Raw genomic sequence first — 14139 nt, forward strand, 5'->3', positions numbered from 1 at the left:
TGAATCAACCATGGTCAGATGTTATGTTAACTCTACAATGTTTTATCTGGTTCATGGAAGCTTTGGCCTGTTTTATGCAACACGGTATCTGTTTCTAGTCAAAAGAAACCTGACATGAAATTTAGGGTTCACCTCCCCTTACTTTTCATTAAATATTGGGACCAGCTTTTTCTTTAACATTGACTATCTCTCTGCTTATTCACTGGCACCTTTAAAGAAATAAAAGCACCAAAACAGCAAAATGATTTAATTCAATTTTTCTGGTATTTACATTCTTTGGCTAAATCAGTCCATTAAGGAATACTCAAACATGAGCAAAAGTCTGAGGGTCACTAGTGAGAAGAACTCAAGTATTGGCAGTAGTGTTAGATCAGTTCCTAGACTAGTAGGAAACTCGCAGAGTGGAAAGGCCTTGGGGGTGCTCAGAGAATGAGTAGATACCAGAAAAAATGAAATTAGTTTTCTGTATCATTGCCATAAGAAGCCAACATGAATAAAGATTATGAAATTAAACAGCAATGAACATATGCTTTGAAGGCACGGTATTATCATAACATGGAAATATACCCCATCTGCTTCATTTCAAAATAGACACTAGTTTTGTGTGAAAAAGAGTGCTTGGTTGGTTAAGAACTTGTAACTGTGGTGACACATAAACACAAGAAACAGCAAATACAATACCTGGCAGAGCGGGCTCCCAGACTAAAGCCCATGTAGCCTTCAGCAGGCAAAGAATCATCGCCCAACTCTTTTAGATCCTGGGGTCCAAGATATTTGTCTGTGTCACCTGTCATTGCATCCTCACCTGCCAGAAAAAAAGCCAAGCTGAAATCAGCAGCTGCTTGTCTCATAAATGTTTGTGAGCTTACTAATTTATAACAGCCTCCTCTGCTTGCCAGCAAGTAAGCAATCCCATCAAGCCCACTTTCCCTACGGCTCCTTCTGTGCAGACTGTCAATTATTCACCTTCTGAATGGGCCTGAGAAAATAATTTTATTGGGGGCAAACGTAAGAAACAAATCTGCGCGTTGACATAAATCCAATAAAGTTATACAAGGGATGACTTTTGCCCAATTGCTTAAGCAAGCAAAGGGATCTTCTGTACTTTGAACCATCCCACTCACTTTTACTTTCCTTACCAAAAAGCCTGAGATGACAAAGTTGGGTCCCTGGACACTGTAAGAAACAAGTTGTGAAGCCCTGCCCGCCCACCCGTCAGTACCGAACTGTGCAGGAATGTGAACGGATGCTGAGCAGCTGAAGAGGCCTACCCTCCACCCTTGGTATTTCTCAGTAACTTTTCCAAGCTTGAATGCAAGAAGGAACTTCTATTTTTTTTAATTTATTTTTTTTTTTCATTATTTTTACTTTTTTAAACCAAGTGCTCCCCAGCCCTGGCTCAAGTTGCCCAGGTGAGACGAGCACCAGTCTCTGCTTGGCACTGCAAGACATCCACCCATGGGAGCAGAACAAAGCCTTAACCCAGCAGGCCCTCCCAGCACGCCAACATCAGGCAGCCCACGTTCACACAAGCACCGCCGCCAGCCGAACTCAAACTGCCAGACACCAGAGTAGGGGGCATCAGCTGAGAAGAGGATTCACGTTTTAGAAAAACAGAGGTAAGAAAGTTAAGTCTTGGGGGAGGAGGGCGGATGCCGCAAAGGGTTAATGGAGCAGCTCCTTCTCCCTGGGAGCATTTGCATACCATTACATCATGCAGAAACTACATTCTTGCATTGACACAGCAAGTCCAAAATATGCCTTCTGCGGTGGAAAGAGGTTTTCCCCGTTCCCTTTGCAACACGGAGCGGAGAGCTTCCTGCAGTTCATTATTTGCCTACGCTTGCACTCTCCCTTTGTTGTGAATGCAGCTCAGGCGTGTACAATTGCCCAACAGAAAACTTTTCACAGCGGGTTCGCAAAGCTCCGGCTCTGTACTCCCAGTCCGTCCCCAGTCCCATTCACGGCACTACGCGACTTTCCATTCACTTCGCTCAGGAAACCACCTCGAGCGCTGCTTCAAACCAACAATCAGCTCTAAAAATACCCCTTCGGCCACTGCTCCGCGAACGGCAAACAAACACACCAACTTTTGCCTCTCCAACCCGACAACAACACTTATTTTAAGCAACAGTTTCCAAGCTAAAGTAGCCATCGCGTACAACAAAACATTAGAAAAACATAAACACAAACATTACAGATTAAGTTAAACTTTAAAAGTTCTTACTGTTTTGGAAAGCCATTTCCACCAGCCTGGTCTATAAGGTTTTTCCCTGGTGTTTCCAAGAATTCCTATTAGTCCTATTAGTCCTTAAGCCGTGATTTAGAGTTAATCTCCAAACCAGCACCAGCAAACTAATCCCTGGGGGTCATATTCGCTTTCCACACAACAACCGAGATCTTCTTAACATCCTGATCTCTTCGTACGTATTTTAGGACACGTGCATCTTTGTCCTCTCGATTCGGATCAAACTTCTTTTCCAACATGAAACAAAACGAAAAGTAATGACTGCAGTTTAAAAAAAAATAAAAAATTAAAAAATCCCTTTTTAATCACTCTGCAGACATCCCTTTAAAGCTTCTGCTGATTGGATTACAGCCTCCCTTGGCAAGCCCCTTGACTGGTGACATAAATGCAGGCACTCGAGCTATTTGTATGTAAATCGGGGTGCTGCGAGGGTGTAGTTTTGCTGTAATTCGATACCGGGGCCGAGCGGGAGCGCGGGGCGGTGGGGAAGGGCGCAGCGCTCCGCCCGCCCTCCCGGGGCCACCTCCCGCGCCCGGGGCCGAGCCGCGCCGCTCCGCATGTGCTCGGAGAGCGGCCGCCAGGTGAGCGCCGCCGCACGGAGGGCATCCGGGGGCCGGGGCGATAGAGGACCGGAGGCTGCAGTAAGCGGTAATACACAGAGCGGTAACATTTGGAAGCTCCCGCCCTACCGACGCGTGGAGACGAACGCCGTGCCGCTGTCACGGAGCACTTTTTCGGAGCGTCGTTTGTCGCCAAGGCAAAGCGGGGAACTATAAAACGACTCTGCCAGTTGGGCTGCAGAAGGCGTGAGGTGTTAGGCAGCTCTGCAGCCAGCTGGATGGCTCTGATGAAACGCTCATCAAAGGAAAAGCTGCAGCTAGGAGTGGTTATTTCAAAGGATTCCACACGTTGTGGGGTGATTGTGGGAGGCTCCAGCGGTATGGGTGGTGCTCTGGTTAGTTAGGTGCTGCAGCTTAATTCTCCTCCTTTTGGGAAATGAGCATGGAGTGCTGCAGCACACTGTACTCCTGCACAGATGTCCCACAGACGGAGTGGGACATCAACACTATTCAGAAATGCCCAAGAAGTGAAGCGCTGGTTAAACACAAAAAAGCCAACAACAATGAAAAAAGAAGCATTTCATTGCTTTGTTGCAACTGCTATCCTTCCCCTCTGCTTTCCTCCACCTTTTGCTGTCTTGAGGCAAGGTGTTCCTGTAAACAGCAGCAAACACAGCTGTGGGCAGTCTAGGAATCCATTCAAAACCACGGACAAATGGCAGCCACAGGTCAAAGCAAAGGTCCATCTGTCCAAGATCATCCCTGCTCTGATGGCAGGCAAACTTCAGAGAAGTAGTGAAGAAGATGACAGGGTGGAAGTCCTCCAGGACATTTCCCCATCCATTAGCAAGTGTGAACACATTGTTCTGAGCAAGAGGTTGGCATTGTCAACAAAAGGCTTTTTTTCTTTTTTTTTTTAATCATCAATTTACATTTTGAACTTGCATAGACTTCTTGCATTCCCCAAAGCAAGGACTTGTGCAGGGGTCCCACACTGCAAGCAGCTCTCGCACCAAGAGCAGTCCCTTTTACTTAGTCTGAACCTACACCTTGCTGGTCTCACCTGTGCATCCTGTTTGTGGACTTCAGGGGACGCAGCAAGCAGCCCATTCACCACTCCCTTTGCCACCCACTACCTCACATGTTCTAGCTCATCCCTCGAGATTTTCTTCTGTGATAGATAACCCTACTCTCTTTACTCTCTTCTTCCTTAGAAGCTTTTCCACATATCTGATCACCTTTGTCATCTATTCCCAGGCTTTCCCCATTTTTCTGACTCCTCAGAGCCTGTCTCATACAGCTGGGAACTGCATGACCACAGTGCCAGAGCTCTTTTTAGAGGCCAGGGATAAACATGGTTCTCTGGCAGCAGGAGTGAACGGATCATGTGGCTTCTCCCAAGCAATCTTTAATCATAGCTTGGGATGCAAACAGACACTGGCCATTGGCTTTGCTTTTGCCACTCCCTCATCACAGTCTGTCCACCACAGCTGTCTGGTAGCAGAGGAGGTAGAGCCCTGGCTCAGAGCAGGATCCTTCTGGTTGTAGCCACGGTTCTGGAGAAAAGCCAGGATCAAAGCACTTCTGCTGATCTGTAAAAGTGCATCTAGAAAACTCTCGAGTGTAAAAATACAATGAATTCATCCCTCCTAAAATCACTGTAGCAGACTTTAATTCCCGAGAACGTCTTGACCTGTCTTAAAGGCACTCATTTCCATAACCCCGCACCTGCTCAGGGATCAGGCTGTGTGCCCTCACTTCCTCCTCGGGCACCTGCCTAATCTCCCAGAGATCGATTAGCATGATACTTACTCCTACAGAGAGAGGAAGATCCATTAAATGGGTTTAAAACAGTGTCCTTATTTACACCAAAAAAGAGGTACCTACTGAAGACCAAACAAAAGGAAAAATAAAAGCACTACACGTGCCTTCTAAATTTTCAACATTTAAACTATTGTTGGGTTTTTGTTTTGGCCATTATTCTTTTGTGGTAAAGCAGTTTTCCAGCACATAAACCTCATTTGGCCATACTTTCCAGAGCTGTCTAGGAAAATGAGTCCCCTCTCATTTGGGCCAACTGCAAACCAAACTGTCCACTGCAAGGAAATTACACCGTTTCCAAGTAAGTACTTCTTTAGTAGACACAGCAAGAGGCAAATAGAAGGAAGCAGTTCCCTGACACACATCTCTGAGCACTGAGACTACTTTCAGTTTCTAGCCTTCAGTTGTTCCTAGGAGAGAAACCTTGAGGTGTTTCTGCATACTGAGAAATCATGGGGCAAATTTTGCACTGAAAAGTTTGGCTGACGACCTGAATGTTAAGTGAGGGAGAGCTCGAGTTTGGGACATACATTTGTGTCTCTCTCTCATCTGGAAATCTATTCCCAGGCTATGAGATGTGTTACCACCCTGAAGCACTTTGTACATGGAACACTCTGTCAGTACTCAGCAGTTGCAGGAAGGGGTATCAATATCCTGTCTTCAGGGATGCACAAGGCAGAAGAAAGAGACAGGACCAATGGTTACCTCCTCAAAGCCTGTAATTCCCCACCTTCTTTGCAGGCTGCAATGCTCCAGCATGGATTATTATACTATTATCTGATTTGAAAGCTCCAGTTCAGAAGTATGCTTTGAAAACTACATTGTTATATGTAAGCCAGCCTCTTCGCTCCCCTAGTAACAGCATGGTTGCAGAATACGCTCCTTAGGTAAGAAATTGAGAATATTACCCATATCCTTAGTATTTATTTTTCCTAAAGTGAGAGTTTGTGACTATAAAATCCTCCCATAGATCTCTCACTTCCCTTCAGCTTTGCATTTGGCCATAAGAAGTGATTCCATATATTAAGGACACATTTAACATCTTGGATCTAATATTCTGACCCTAAACAGGCGTTTCTCATCTGCAGCAAACCTCATGCTGTGCCCTGGGCTAAGGCAGCTGTTGCTGCTCTATTAACTAACTCTATTAGGCATCTGCATTCCAGCCAGTTACAACAATGAAGTATTTTGAGCAGCACAATAACCCAGAAGAGTTACTTGGAAAACACAGGTGCACAGTAAGAACTTGATCTATTTGAGAGTGCAAATATAGAAACACTGACAAACTGAAAACAAAACAAAAGCCTCAGTGAATGAATTAAACAAGAGCTGCACACAGTGAGCTTCTCTAACAGCTTTTACACCGTACTGCTTAAGTGTTATAAACATGTAAACACATCACTCGGCACAAAGAAAGAGACTGACTACACAGCCACAAGTTAACTGGACCCAGTCACTTCTCTGTGACCAGGGACACACATAAAAGCCTCCAAGATGCTGCCATCATTCCCTTCCTCAACACAAGGCCTTCCTGTTTCTGAGTGTGACATGGGAACCCAATCTCACTGTGGCCTCTGGAAACCTGCAGTTCCTGGTGGGACTCACTCAGGCTCCTGCATGTCCACACCACGGAATGTCTGACCAAGCAGGGGATGGTGGTTTGGAGGGAAGCGGTTACCAAATGAGTTTTCGATACTTAACAGACCACTGAAACTCTGTCAGCTCAGCCAGACACCGAGGAATGAGCAGTGATGGGCAAGCTGCTGGTGCCAATAGCTGATAAATCTTATCCAGAGGCACTGAGAAGACATGGCTTATTGCCCCACTCACAGACTGCTGAATGATACAGAACACAGAAATCCCAGCTACAAGAGTACATCCTTAACCCCAAGAAACATGACATGCTGAGTTCAGCGCAGCATCCCTTCTCATCCCCTTTACACAGGACAAAAGTAATCCAATGTGGTTTTACTGAACATCATTATTAAAATACAGATTTGTTTTAAATTCTAAAGATACCTCTTTCCAGGCTAAGTGTTGACAATTAGTGTAAACCAATCAATCCATAGCTGAACACACAGAAGCGTTTAAAAAACAAAAAAACCCACCCATCCTTTTGTTCTTCACTTTCACTATCAGCTATTTCTTTCAATATTTGACCCTTTTGTCAGTTGCAATAATGAACCAATTCTCCACTTTACAGAAGCAGCAGCAAAAGGACTCTTCCAGGAAAAGTGGAGGTAATTTCACTTAGAAATTAGTAGTAAGACATTCAGGAAAAAAAATTAGAGAATTATCATTAACAGCTCAATGAGTTTTTAAAGGGTTCTTAACTGTAAAGCAGAAGTTACTGTTAGTAGGATAAGAAGAAGATTATCTGAAAGGATTAATTTCCAGTAAGACGCAGAAAAAGGAAGAGGCTTAAGTTAAATATCACTGCAACACAAAAATGTACAAATACCTTCTTCAACATCTGACAAATATTCAGCATCACTGAGTATTTCAGGGGCATTGGCTTTACGAACTGCATGATTTAAATAAACAAAATAATTAAATAAAAGCAGAGACTATTGATGAGTCAATAAATCAATGTGAAACTACAGTGCATGTGTAGAGACCTTATCCAACTAGAACTTAAAAAAAACCCAAACAACCACAACCCCCCCCTCCCCTTTCTTACAATAACAGACTGAAAAACAAGTGAGAAGGTTTGTTTGTTTGTTTTTTACTATCTAATACCTTCATCATCAGACATATCAAGAACTTCATTCATGGTTTCAGGTACATTCATTTTGTGCTTTTCTGTAACAGTCTGTGAAAGAAAAAAAAAATCATTTCAGGGTGTATTTTTTTTTAATCTACATTTAGCAAAACTCTTGTTTTGATTCTTTGCAACTTTTTATTCCCTTGCCTTCCATAGATGAATATAACTACGCACTGAAGAAGACTATGCTGAAATAATACAGAAATAAGCAATATTACCTTTGAGCAAGTCCAGGGTATTTGTAAGAACTCTCTGAAAAGTCATCTAAATTTTAAGCAGGAACATGTAATCTGTATTTAAACTATACTAGCATTCATCCTGAGGGATGTGTTTCTCCTTTTTCAGCAGAAAAACCATAGAACCGTGGAATTTTTTAGGTTGGAAAAGACCCTTAAGATCAAGTCTAACTATGCTGTAAATTTGAGAGCAAGCTTATTCTATCTGAAATTTTTCAGAGGTGCCTCAACAAGAATTGTGTTTTTCCCACACGTGAAAACAACTGTAACTACATGCAGGCTAAATAAAACACTTTAAAGAATTTGTGCTTCAAAGACACTCAGAAGCAGTTGATTTTTATCATGATATTTATGTTGATTCATGCTCAATGACCAACATGAAAATATATATATATATTAGAAGAGATATTCTGAATGTCTGAAAGCTGTTCCTAGAATGCCTGTGTATATCCCATAAAATATACAGCCACGTATGCCGTACCCTCCAGCTGGGGCAGAGTGCAGCAAGCACTTTGGTAAGTTTTAGGTTATGTAGGAGACACTCCAGAGTTAGAGTTCATGGAGTGGAGTTCAAAAAATAATAACACAAAGTACTCTCCATCCCTGCTAAAGCAGGATCCTGCTAAATCAATCCTGCTAAAGCAGGGTACATTGCACAGGACAGCATCAAGGTGGGTTTTGAAGCAGTGCTCCAGTTTGTGCCCATTACTCCTTGTCCTGTCTCTAGGCACCACTGAAAATAGTCTGGCACCATCCACTTGACTACTGTCCTTTAAATATTTATGAGCATTGATAAGATACCATACTAGTCTTCTCCAGGCTGTACAGTCCCAGGCCTCAACCTTTCCTCATAAGGGAGATGCTCCAAGCATCTAAACATCTTTTGCGGCCCTTCACTTGACTCTCTCTACGCAATCCCTGTGTCTTCCTTGACCCAAGAAGCCCAGAACTGGACACAGCAATCCAGATGTGGCCTCACCAGTATCACCACCCTCAACTTGCTGGCCACACACTTTTTAAGGCACTCCAAGATACCATTAGCCTTCTCAGCTACAGGGGCACACTGCTGGCTTGTCATCAACCTGATGTCCACCAGGATATCTATGGCCTGCTCCACAGAGCTCCTTTCTAGCAGGTCAGCCCTGAACCTATATTGAAGCATACAGTTATTACTCCCCAAGTGTAGGACCCCCTACACTTGCCTTTGTGTTTTTAATCATTATCACTTCTCATTCTTCATACACAAATAAGAAATAATTAAAAAGTTCAGGTCAAAATAGCTTTTCTATCTTTGCCTATTTATGAATATTTCACTTTTTCTCTTGCCTCATAATTGCTCATGTCACAGTTCACTTTTCATGAGCTACTGCCATCCCTTGAAATAGCAGAAGATTGCCTGTGCTCAAACATCACAAAACCAATAAAAAGCTTCAGAGTTATTTCATTTTGTGGTGTTTTCTTTTTAGGTTTTTAAAACATTGCTGCTAAGCTAGCAAAATCCCGGGGCTTTTTTTCAGGCACAAATGGACTTTCAACAAAGAACAATGAATCACAGTAAAACCAGCTATGCTCATCCTGATTTCATTAAACTTACCTTTGGGAGTTATTTAACCCCAAAAATAGCTGCTTGAGTTTTTAAGATACTCAGCTGTAAATCAGATTTCATGTTTAGGTTTCCAAAGTCTGCCAATTACACACTTGTGACTGATAAACAGCACATTTCAGCTTTTGTGGAAATTGTGTCTGTGCTTGTCTTCAGGGTAGGTAGTCACAGATAGAAGTACAGACTTTTCAACATATAACGTTTCCTCTAAAACAATTCACAGCCTGGTCGTTAAGTTGAACTAAAAATTGCTCGTCATCTCAAATTCTCAAATGTATTTTTGCAATACCTGCTTGCACTGACAGACCACAGAAATGGGTGACGACAAAACATGGAACATACAATAACTGTTTTCAGTGTCCCATACACCTAAAATTACATACATGCTTGAGACTCCCTTTTTAAGCAGTCGAAGACTGCAAAAAAGAAAAATGTCAATTAGGAGCTCTGCTTTTGTTTTGCTTCTGTGGTCGTTCATGGAGTCTCCACATCTTAAAACATAAGGCAATTTGCCATAATGCTGGTGAACAAAAGATCTTTGAGAAATATCTTGAATTCTGGGAATTGCCATTTTTCAATAGGTATTATCTAACTATTTTCTTCAATTTCATGTGGCTAACATGCAGCAAGCCTTCTTGAGAGCCAAGACAGACTAGGTGGAGTTCATGAATATGTCAACTGGGGTTGCAGAATCTGACTGTGTTTGCTTGCATAAGATACTCTTTCAGAAGCCACCAGAAATAATGCAAAGAGCTGCTTCTAAGTAAACTCCAATCACTTTTATTTTGCAGTAATTGCTCTTAGATCCAGTACCACCCTGTATATATAATTCCCTTGGCAAACTGCATCCTCTTAAAAGGGAGAAACTGCTATAGTTTACAAAAAGCCTCTATGAGCACATTTGCCACTTCAAACCAGTTTGTCATTTGTGCAATAAGCAAGGTATGCTATAAAAAACAGGCCAGCTATAACCAGCCTTTTAAAGCACCATTTTCAGCTTGGTTTCTACCTACATCTGACTTAATATCTACTTTATAGTGCTAAAAGGAAATAGGTATAAATTAGACTGAAAACTCAATAGACATTTAAATAAAAAAAGTTGAACATACTGGCTTAGGAAAAATCCTTCTTTCCACTACTGAAATAAACTGTACTTACAATTGTAGTCATGGTCTCCTCTGTCACCACCTTCAATGTGTCAACGACTGAAATGTAGCCAAGTCGCTTTGCGATGGCGAGGGCAGTGTTTCCATTCTAGCAATTGAAAAATTGGTAAGAAAAGCTGAATGCTAGAAGTGTAGAAATTGCGAGTTAGGTAGAGAAAAATGCATAATGAAGTTCAAATATGTTTGCATATTGGTGACTGAAATATATCTTGGGATAGTAGAATATGTAACCATACGAGTTTAAGTCTACAGAAATGGGATGAAAAAGAAAAACATTGTGCAGATGTTTGCTGTTCTAGTTTTGGAAGAGACAATGGAGGACACAGGGGCAATCGGAATAGCCTTCCTCTCCTCTTTTCCTCCCCCTTGTCACATTTTTTTTGCCATTTCCCTTGCTCATACACAGCGGGGACACAATGCTTTACGTAGGGTGGGATGACTGAGAGTGAGCGGTGGCTTCTTGGCACTTACCACAGTGAGTTCATTGGGCGCCGCACCATGCTGGAGCAGAACGTTGATGATGTGGGTGTGCCCCTGCTGCGCAGCCTGGTGCAGTGGTGTGTACCCATTCTGCAGGCACAAGGAAAGGGAAAGACTGTGGTGGACGCAGCAAACTTGCTGCCTCCAAAGAATGAGTGAAGCGGAGGTGGAAAACTCACCTTCGTTTTGGCATTGATTTTTGCAGAGTGTTGCAGAAGGAAGTTAACAATCTTTATGTTTCCGTAGTGGCAGCCAACATGCAAGGGAGTGTATCCCATCTAGAATAGACATAAGAAAATATGAATAATCCCATGCATCCCCTGAGAAAAAAACAACAAACAACAGACATGAAGCAGCAAAAATCCCATCAAGTCTTATTTCTTTAGTCTGTGTGGAAAAAAAACCAAAACAAAACACAAACAAGAAACAAAAACACAGCAGCTTTGGAAAAACACCTCTCACTAATGCCAGTTCAAGTTCCATTATTCACAAACCTCTCTGACTGCCTTGTATTTCTGTAGTCTTCAACATATGGCACACTGATTAACTATTTGCTTTCCTCTCCAACGCTCAGATCATCAGGTCTCTGAGAGGAACATGTTTTTGTAAATGAATGTGTGTATACTACCTTGCACAGTGAGGTTCACCTGCTTGACTGGTGTTCCTACTGTGTGATAACAAGTAATAGCAACTTACTAAAAACTAAGCATGCTGAGGTCTGCCTCAGCTACAGGGCAATTTGCAGTCCATCCATTCTGACAGAAATACCCAAAAGGTAGATCAAAAACAGTGCAACAGATGGGCCAGCTTTGTAAGAGCACCACAAACCTACAGAAACTGGAGCACTGACTTGTGAGTTAAGGCTTTCAGACAACAAGATCTGATTTTTTTTGATGCCTGGCCTTGTGTACCAAAAACTGCAAGAAATTGCATTTCTTGGTAACTGCAAAGATGAGAAAGTTGAATGTTCCTGCTATTTGGTTTCCATTACTTACAAATAGACTAAAATCATTTGTCAACCTTGAGAGACACCCATCAAACGCTCTAAAAGATGGGCTGGTCTTGCACTGACCCATGGATCTAATCAGTGTTTGAAAACAGAAAAAGGGCATTCACTTTTCTTCTGAGGTCTCACAGAGTTAAAAGCTGTAGTCTGCCATGCTTCATTTACGCACACACCTCAGTGAGGCGTGGCAAGTTGAGACAACTGGGTGAAAAGCACTGAGGAAGGCAAGTCCAAGGTCTGCCCTGGACTGGGGTTCAGGAGCCAGCCTTACACTACGTGTTCAAGTTGTGAGGTCAGAGCTATGATTTCCTGTGCAGCCTTCTCTAGGGAACCAGCTTTAGGAGGGGGTATGACAATATGATTTCCAAAGACCCCTTCCAACCTCTATGAATCTATGAAAGAAAGAAAATCCCTCAAACAATTTTCACTATAGGGAAGTTTCAACTGCCTGTGGGTTTAGATGCTCCATTTTTTCATGACATTTTGACTCTGATGCTACTCCATACCAGGTTACCTATTTTCATCTGTATTTGTACATGCTAGTAGATGGCAGCTGTACCAGTTACTTTAAATTAGGGTGTGTATTTCCTTCAGTTAATTACATACTGCCATCTAAAGAAACTAGCTTTGACAACCAAGATGAGTTAATGATTGCGAGAAACAGTGACAGATTCAAATTCCACTGTTATCAGCACAATGCTTTTTTCCACTGACTTATACGAACACTGGATCAGATGCCAAATGACTACAGTGAACTTTTCCTCCTGAACAGTTGTGCAGTGGTAAAAGCCCAAATGCTAGTTAAAACATAGTCACTGTGACCTGAACGCTGGAACATTGCCTTACAGTCACTGTTAGCATAGGGCTGGCCTGAGAGCTTCCAAGCAGTGCCCAGGATCCAAGCCTGACATGGCTGCACATTCAGTAGCTGCAGTCTTGAGACTTTTACAGAAAGATGAACATTCTCATACCAGTTACCTTAAATACAGATTACTGTCACCCTTGCTCCAACATTTCAAACAAATTCAGATTAAATCAAACTATGAAAACACATCGGTTCAAAAGAATGTGGTGAAACCTCTTCATGCAAGAAACTTAACTCTCTTCTACTCCTTCAAAATACAGGCCTGTATAAAATCATACATTGTAAGACCAACTGGGAAGATAAAAGCCAAAGTCAACAGCCACCTTCTGAGAGTCCCCTGTTAATAACCCTCAAATATTAAAATCAGGAGACAGTCAGAGAGCCAAGACAGCTGATCTCAACTCTCACTTTGAAGTGACCTATAAAGACTTCTCTCTCTGGCCTGTAACAATGAATAATGAAAAAGCAGTTATGAAACCCCCGGTATTTACTGCACTATGACACCAATTTCTTTCTATGAATGGTATATACAAAGATTTACATGTGCCATCTTCATAAATGGCTAGAGAAGTACCATTGATGTTCTTTGCTGCTTCTGACCTGCCTCCTGTTCAGATGTGAAACAGGGATAACTTTTCCTTTCCCTGCCAAACATGTGGTACAAATTGGGCAGGCACAGAAAGCTCCACCACGACATTTTCACAGTGACCCTACCACTTTTCTCCCACAACTTTTAGTACCCCTGAGCCAAAGCAGTCTCCCTTTGAAGACTCTGGCTCCCTTAACCTGGCAGCTGAAGATGCATTCACTGATAGATGGCTTCCCTGCTGCAGGTGTCATGCATGTCCCAGGTAGCCATGTGGGCACCTATCAGCCTAATGACAAAACACCAGGTTTCCATCTGAACTCCCTGCAGAAGTCTCAAACCTGATTTTAAGTTTGAAGTACCCTGCATCACATCGTGTTTCACGAGGCAGTGCCTAATTTGGCACACAGTCACTGATGGCTGAATGATACAGGTGTGACACAGAGGGTGACATGTCAGACCTCAGCCACCAGAGGACATCTTTCATGCTTATAGTAACCAGTGAAGTGATCAAAATAAAACCAATTATGAGCATGTCCTTTCAGTGTCAGAGACCCAGAAAGAATACCCTTTGCTACAGTACAGATTCCTGCATTCATATGCTTCTAGCTCAGAGAATTATATTATTTGTACTCATATCATAGAATCAAAGAACAGCATGGGTTGGAAGAAACTGCATAAATTATGAAGTTCAAACACTTGCCAACTGCTAGATTAAGTACTGAACCAGATTGCCCAGGGCTCCATCCAACCTGGGCCCTGAAAACCCCCAGGGACTGGTATCCACAACTTCTCTGGGCACCC

The 14139-nt window shown here is 42.6% G+C and overlaps 1 protein-coding gene across 29 annotated transcripts in view; it reads right to left on the minus strand.

The window, feature by feature from the left end:
- ANK3 (ankyrin 3) overlaps positions 1 to 14139 on the minus strand; it is a 340836-nt gene that overhangs the window by 72506 nt on the left and 254191 nt on the right. For 26 of the 29 annotated variants that reach the window (XM_072340789.1, XM_072340795.1, XM_072340793.1 and 23 more), the window contains 6 exons: positions 11058 to 11156; positions 10870 to 10968; positions 10391 to 10486; positions 7369 to 7441; positions 7091 to 7153; positions 682 to 805 (listed from right to left, as the gene is read on the minus strand). In XM_072340789.1, coding sequence (XP_072196890.1) covers positions 682 to 805; positions 7091 to 7153; positions 7369 to 7441; positions 10391 to 10486; positions 10870 to 10968; positions 11058 to 11156 — 554 coding nt within the window. The remainder of the gene's footprint in view (positions 1 to 681; positions 806 to 7090; positions 7154 to 7368; positions 7442 to 10390; positions 10487 to 10869; positions 10969 to 11057; positions 11157 to 14139) is intronic. The other 3 variants (XM_072340814.1, XM_072340794.1, XM_072340792.1) reach the window with 1 other exon arrangement.

Source organism: Excalfactoria chinensis, chromosome 6 (assembly GCF_039878825.1).
Source record: "Excalfactoria chinensis isolate bCotChi1 chromosome 6, bCotChi1.hap2, whole genome shotgun sequence".
Taxonomy (NCBI): Eukaryota; Metazoa; Chordata; class Aves; order Galliformes; family Phasianidae; genus Excalfactoria; species Excalfactoria chinensis.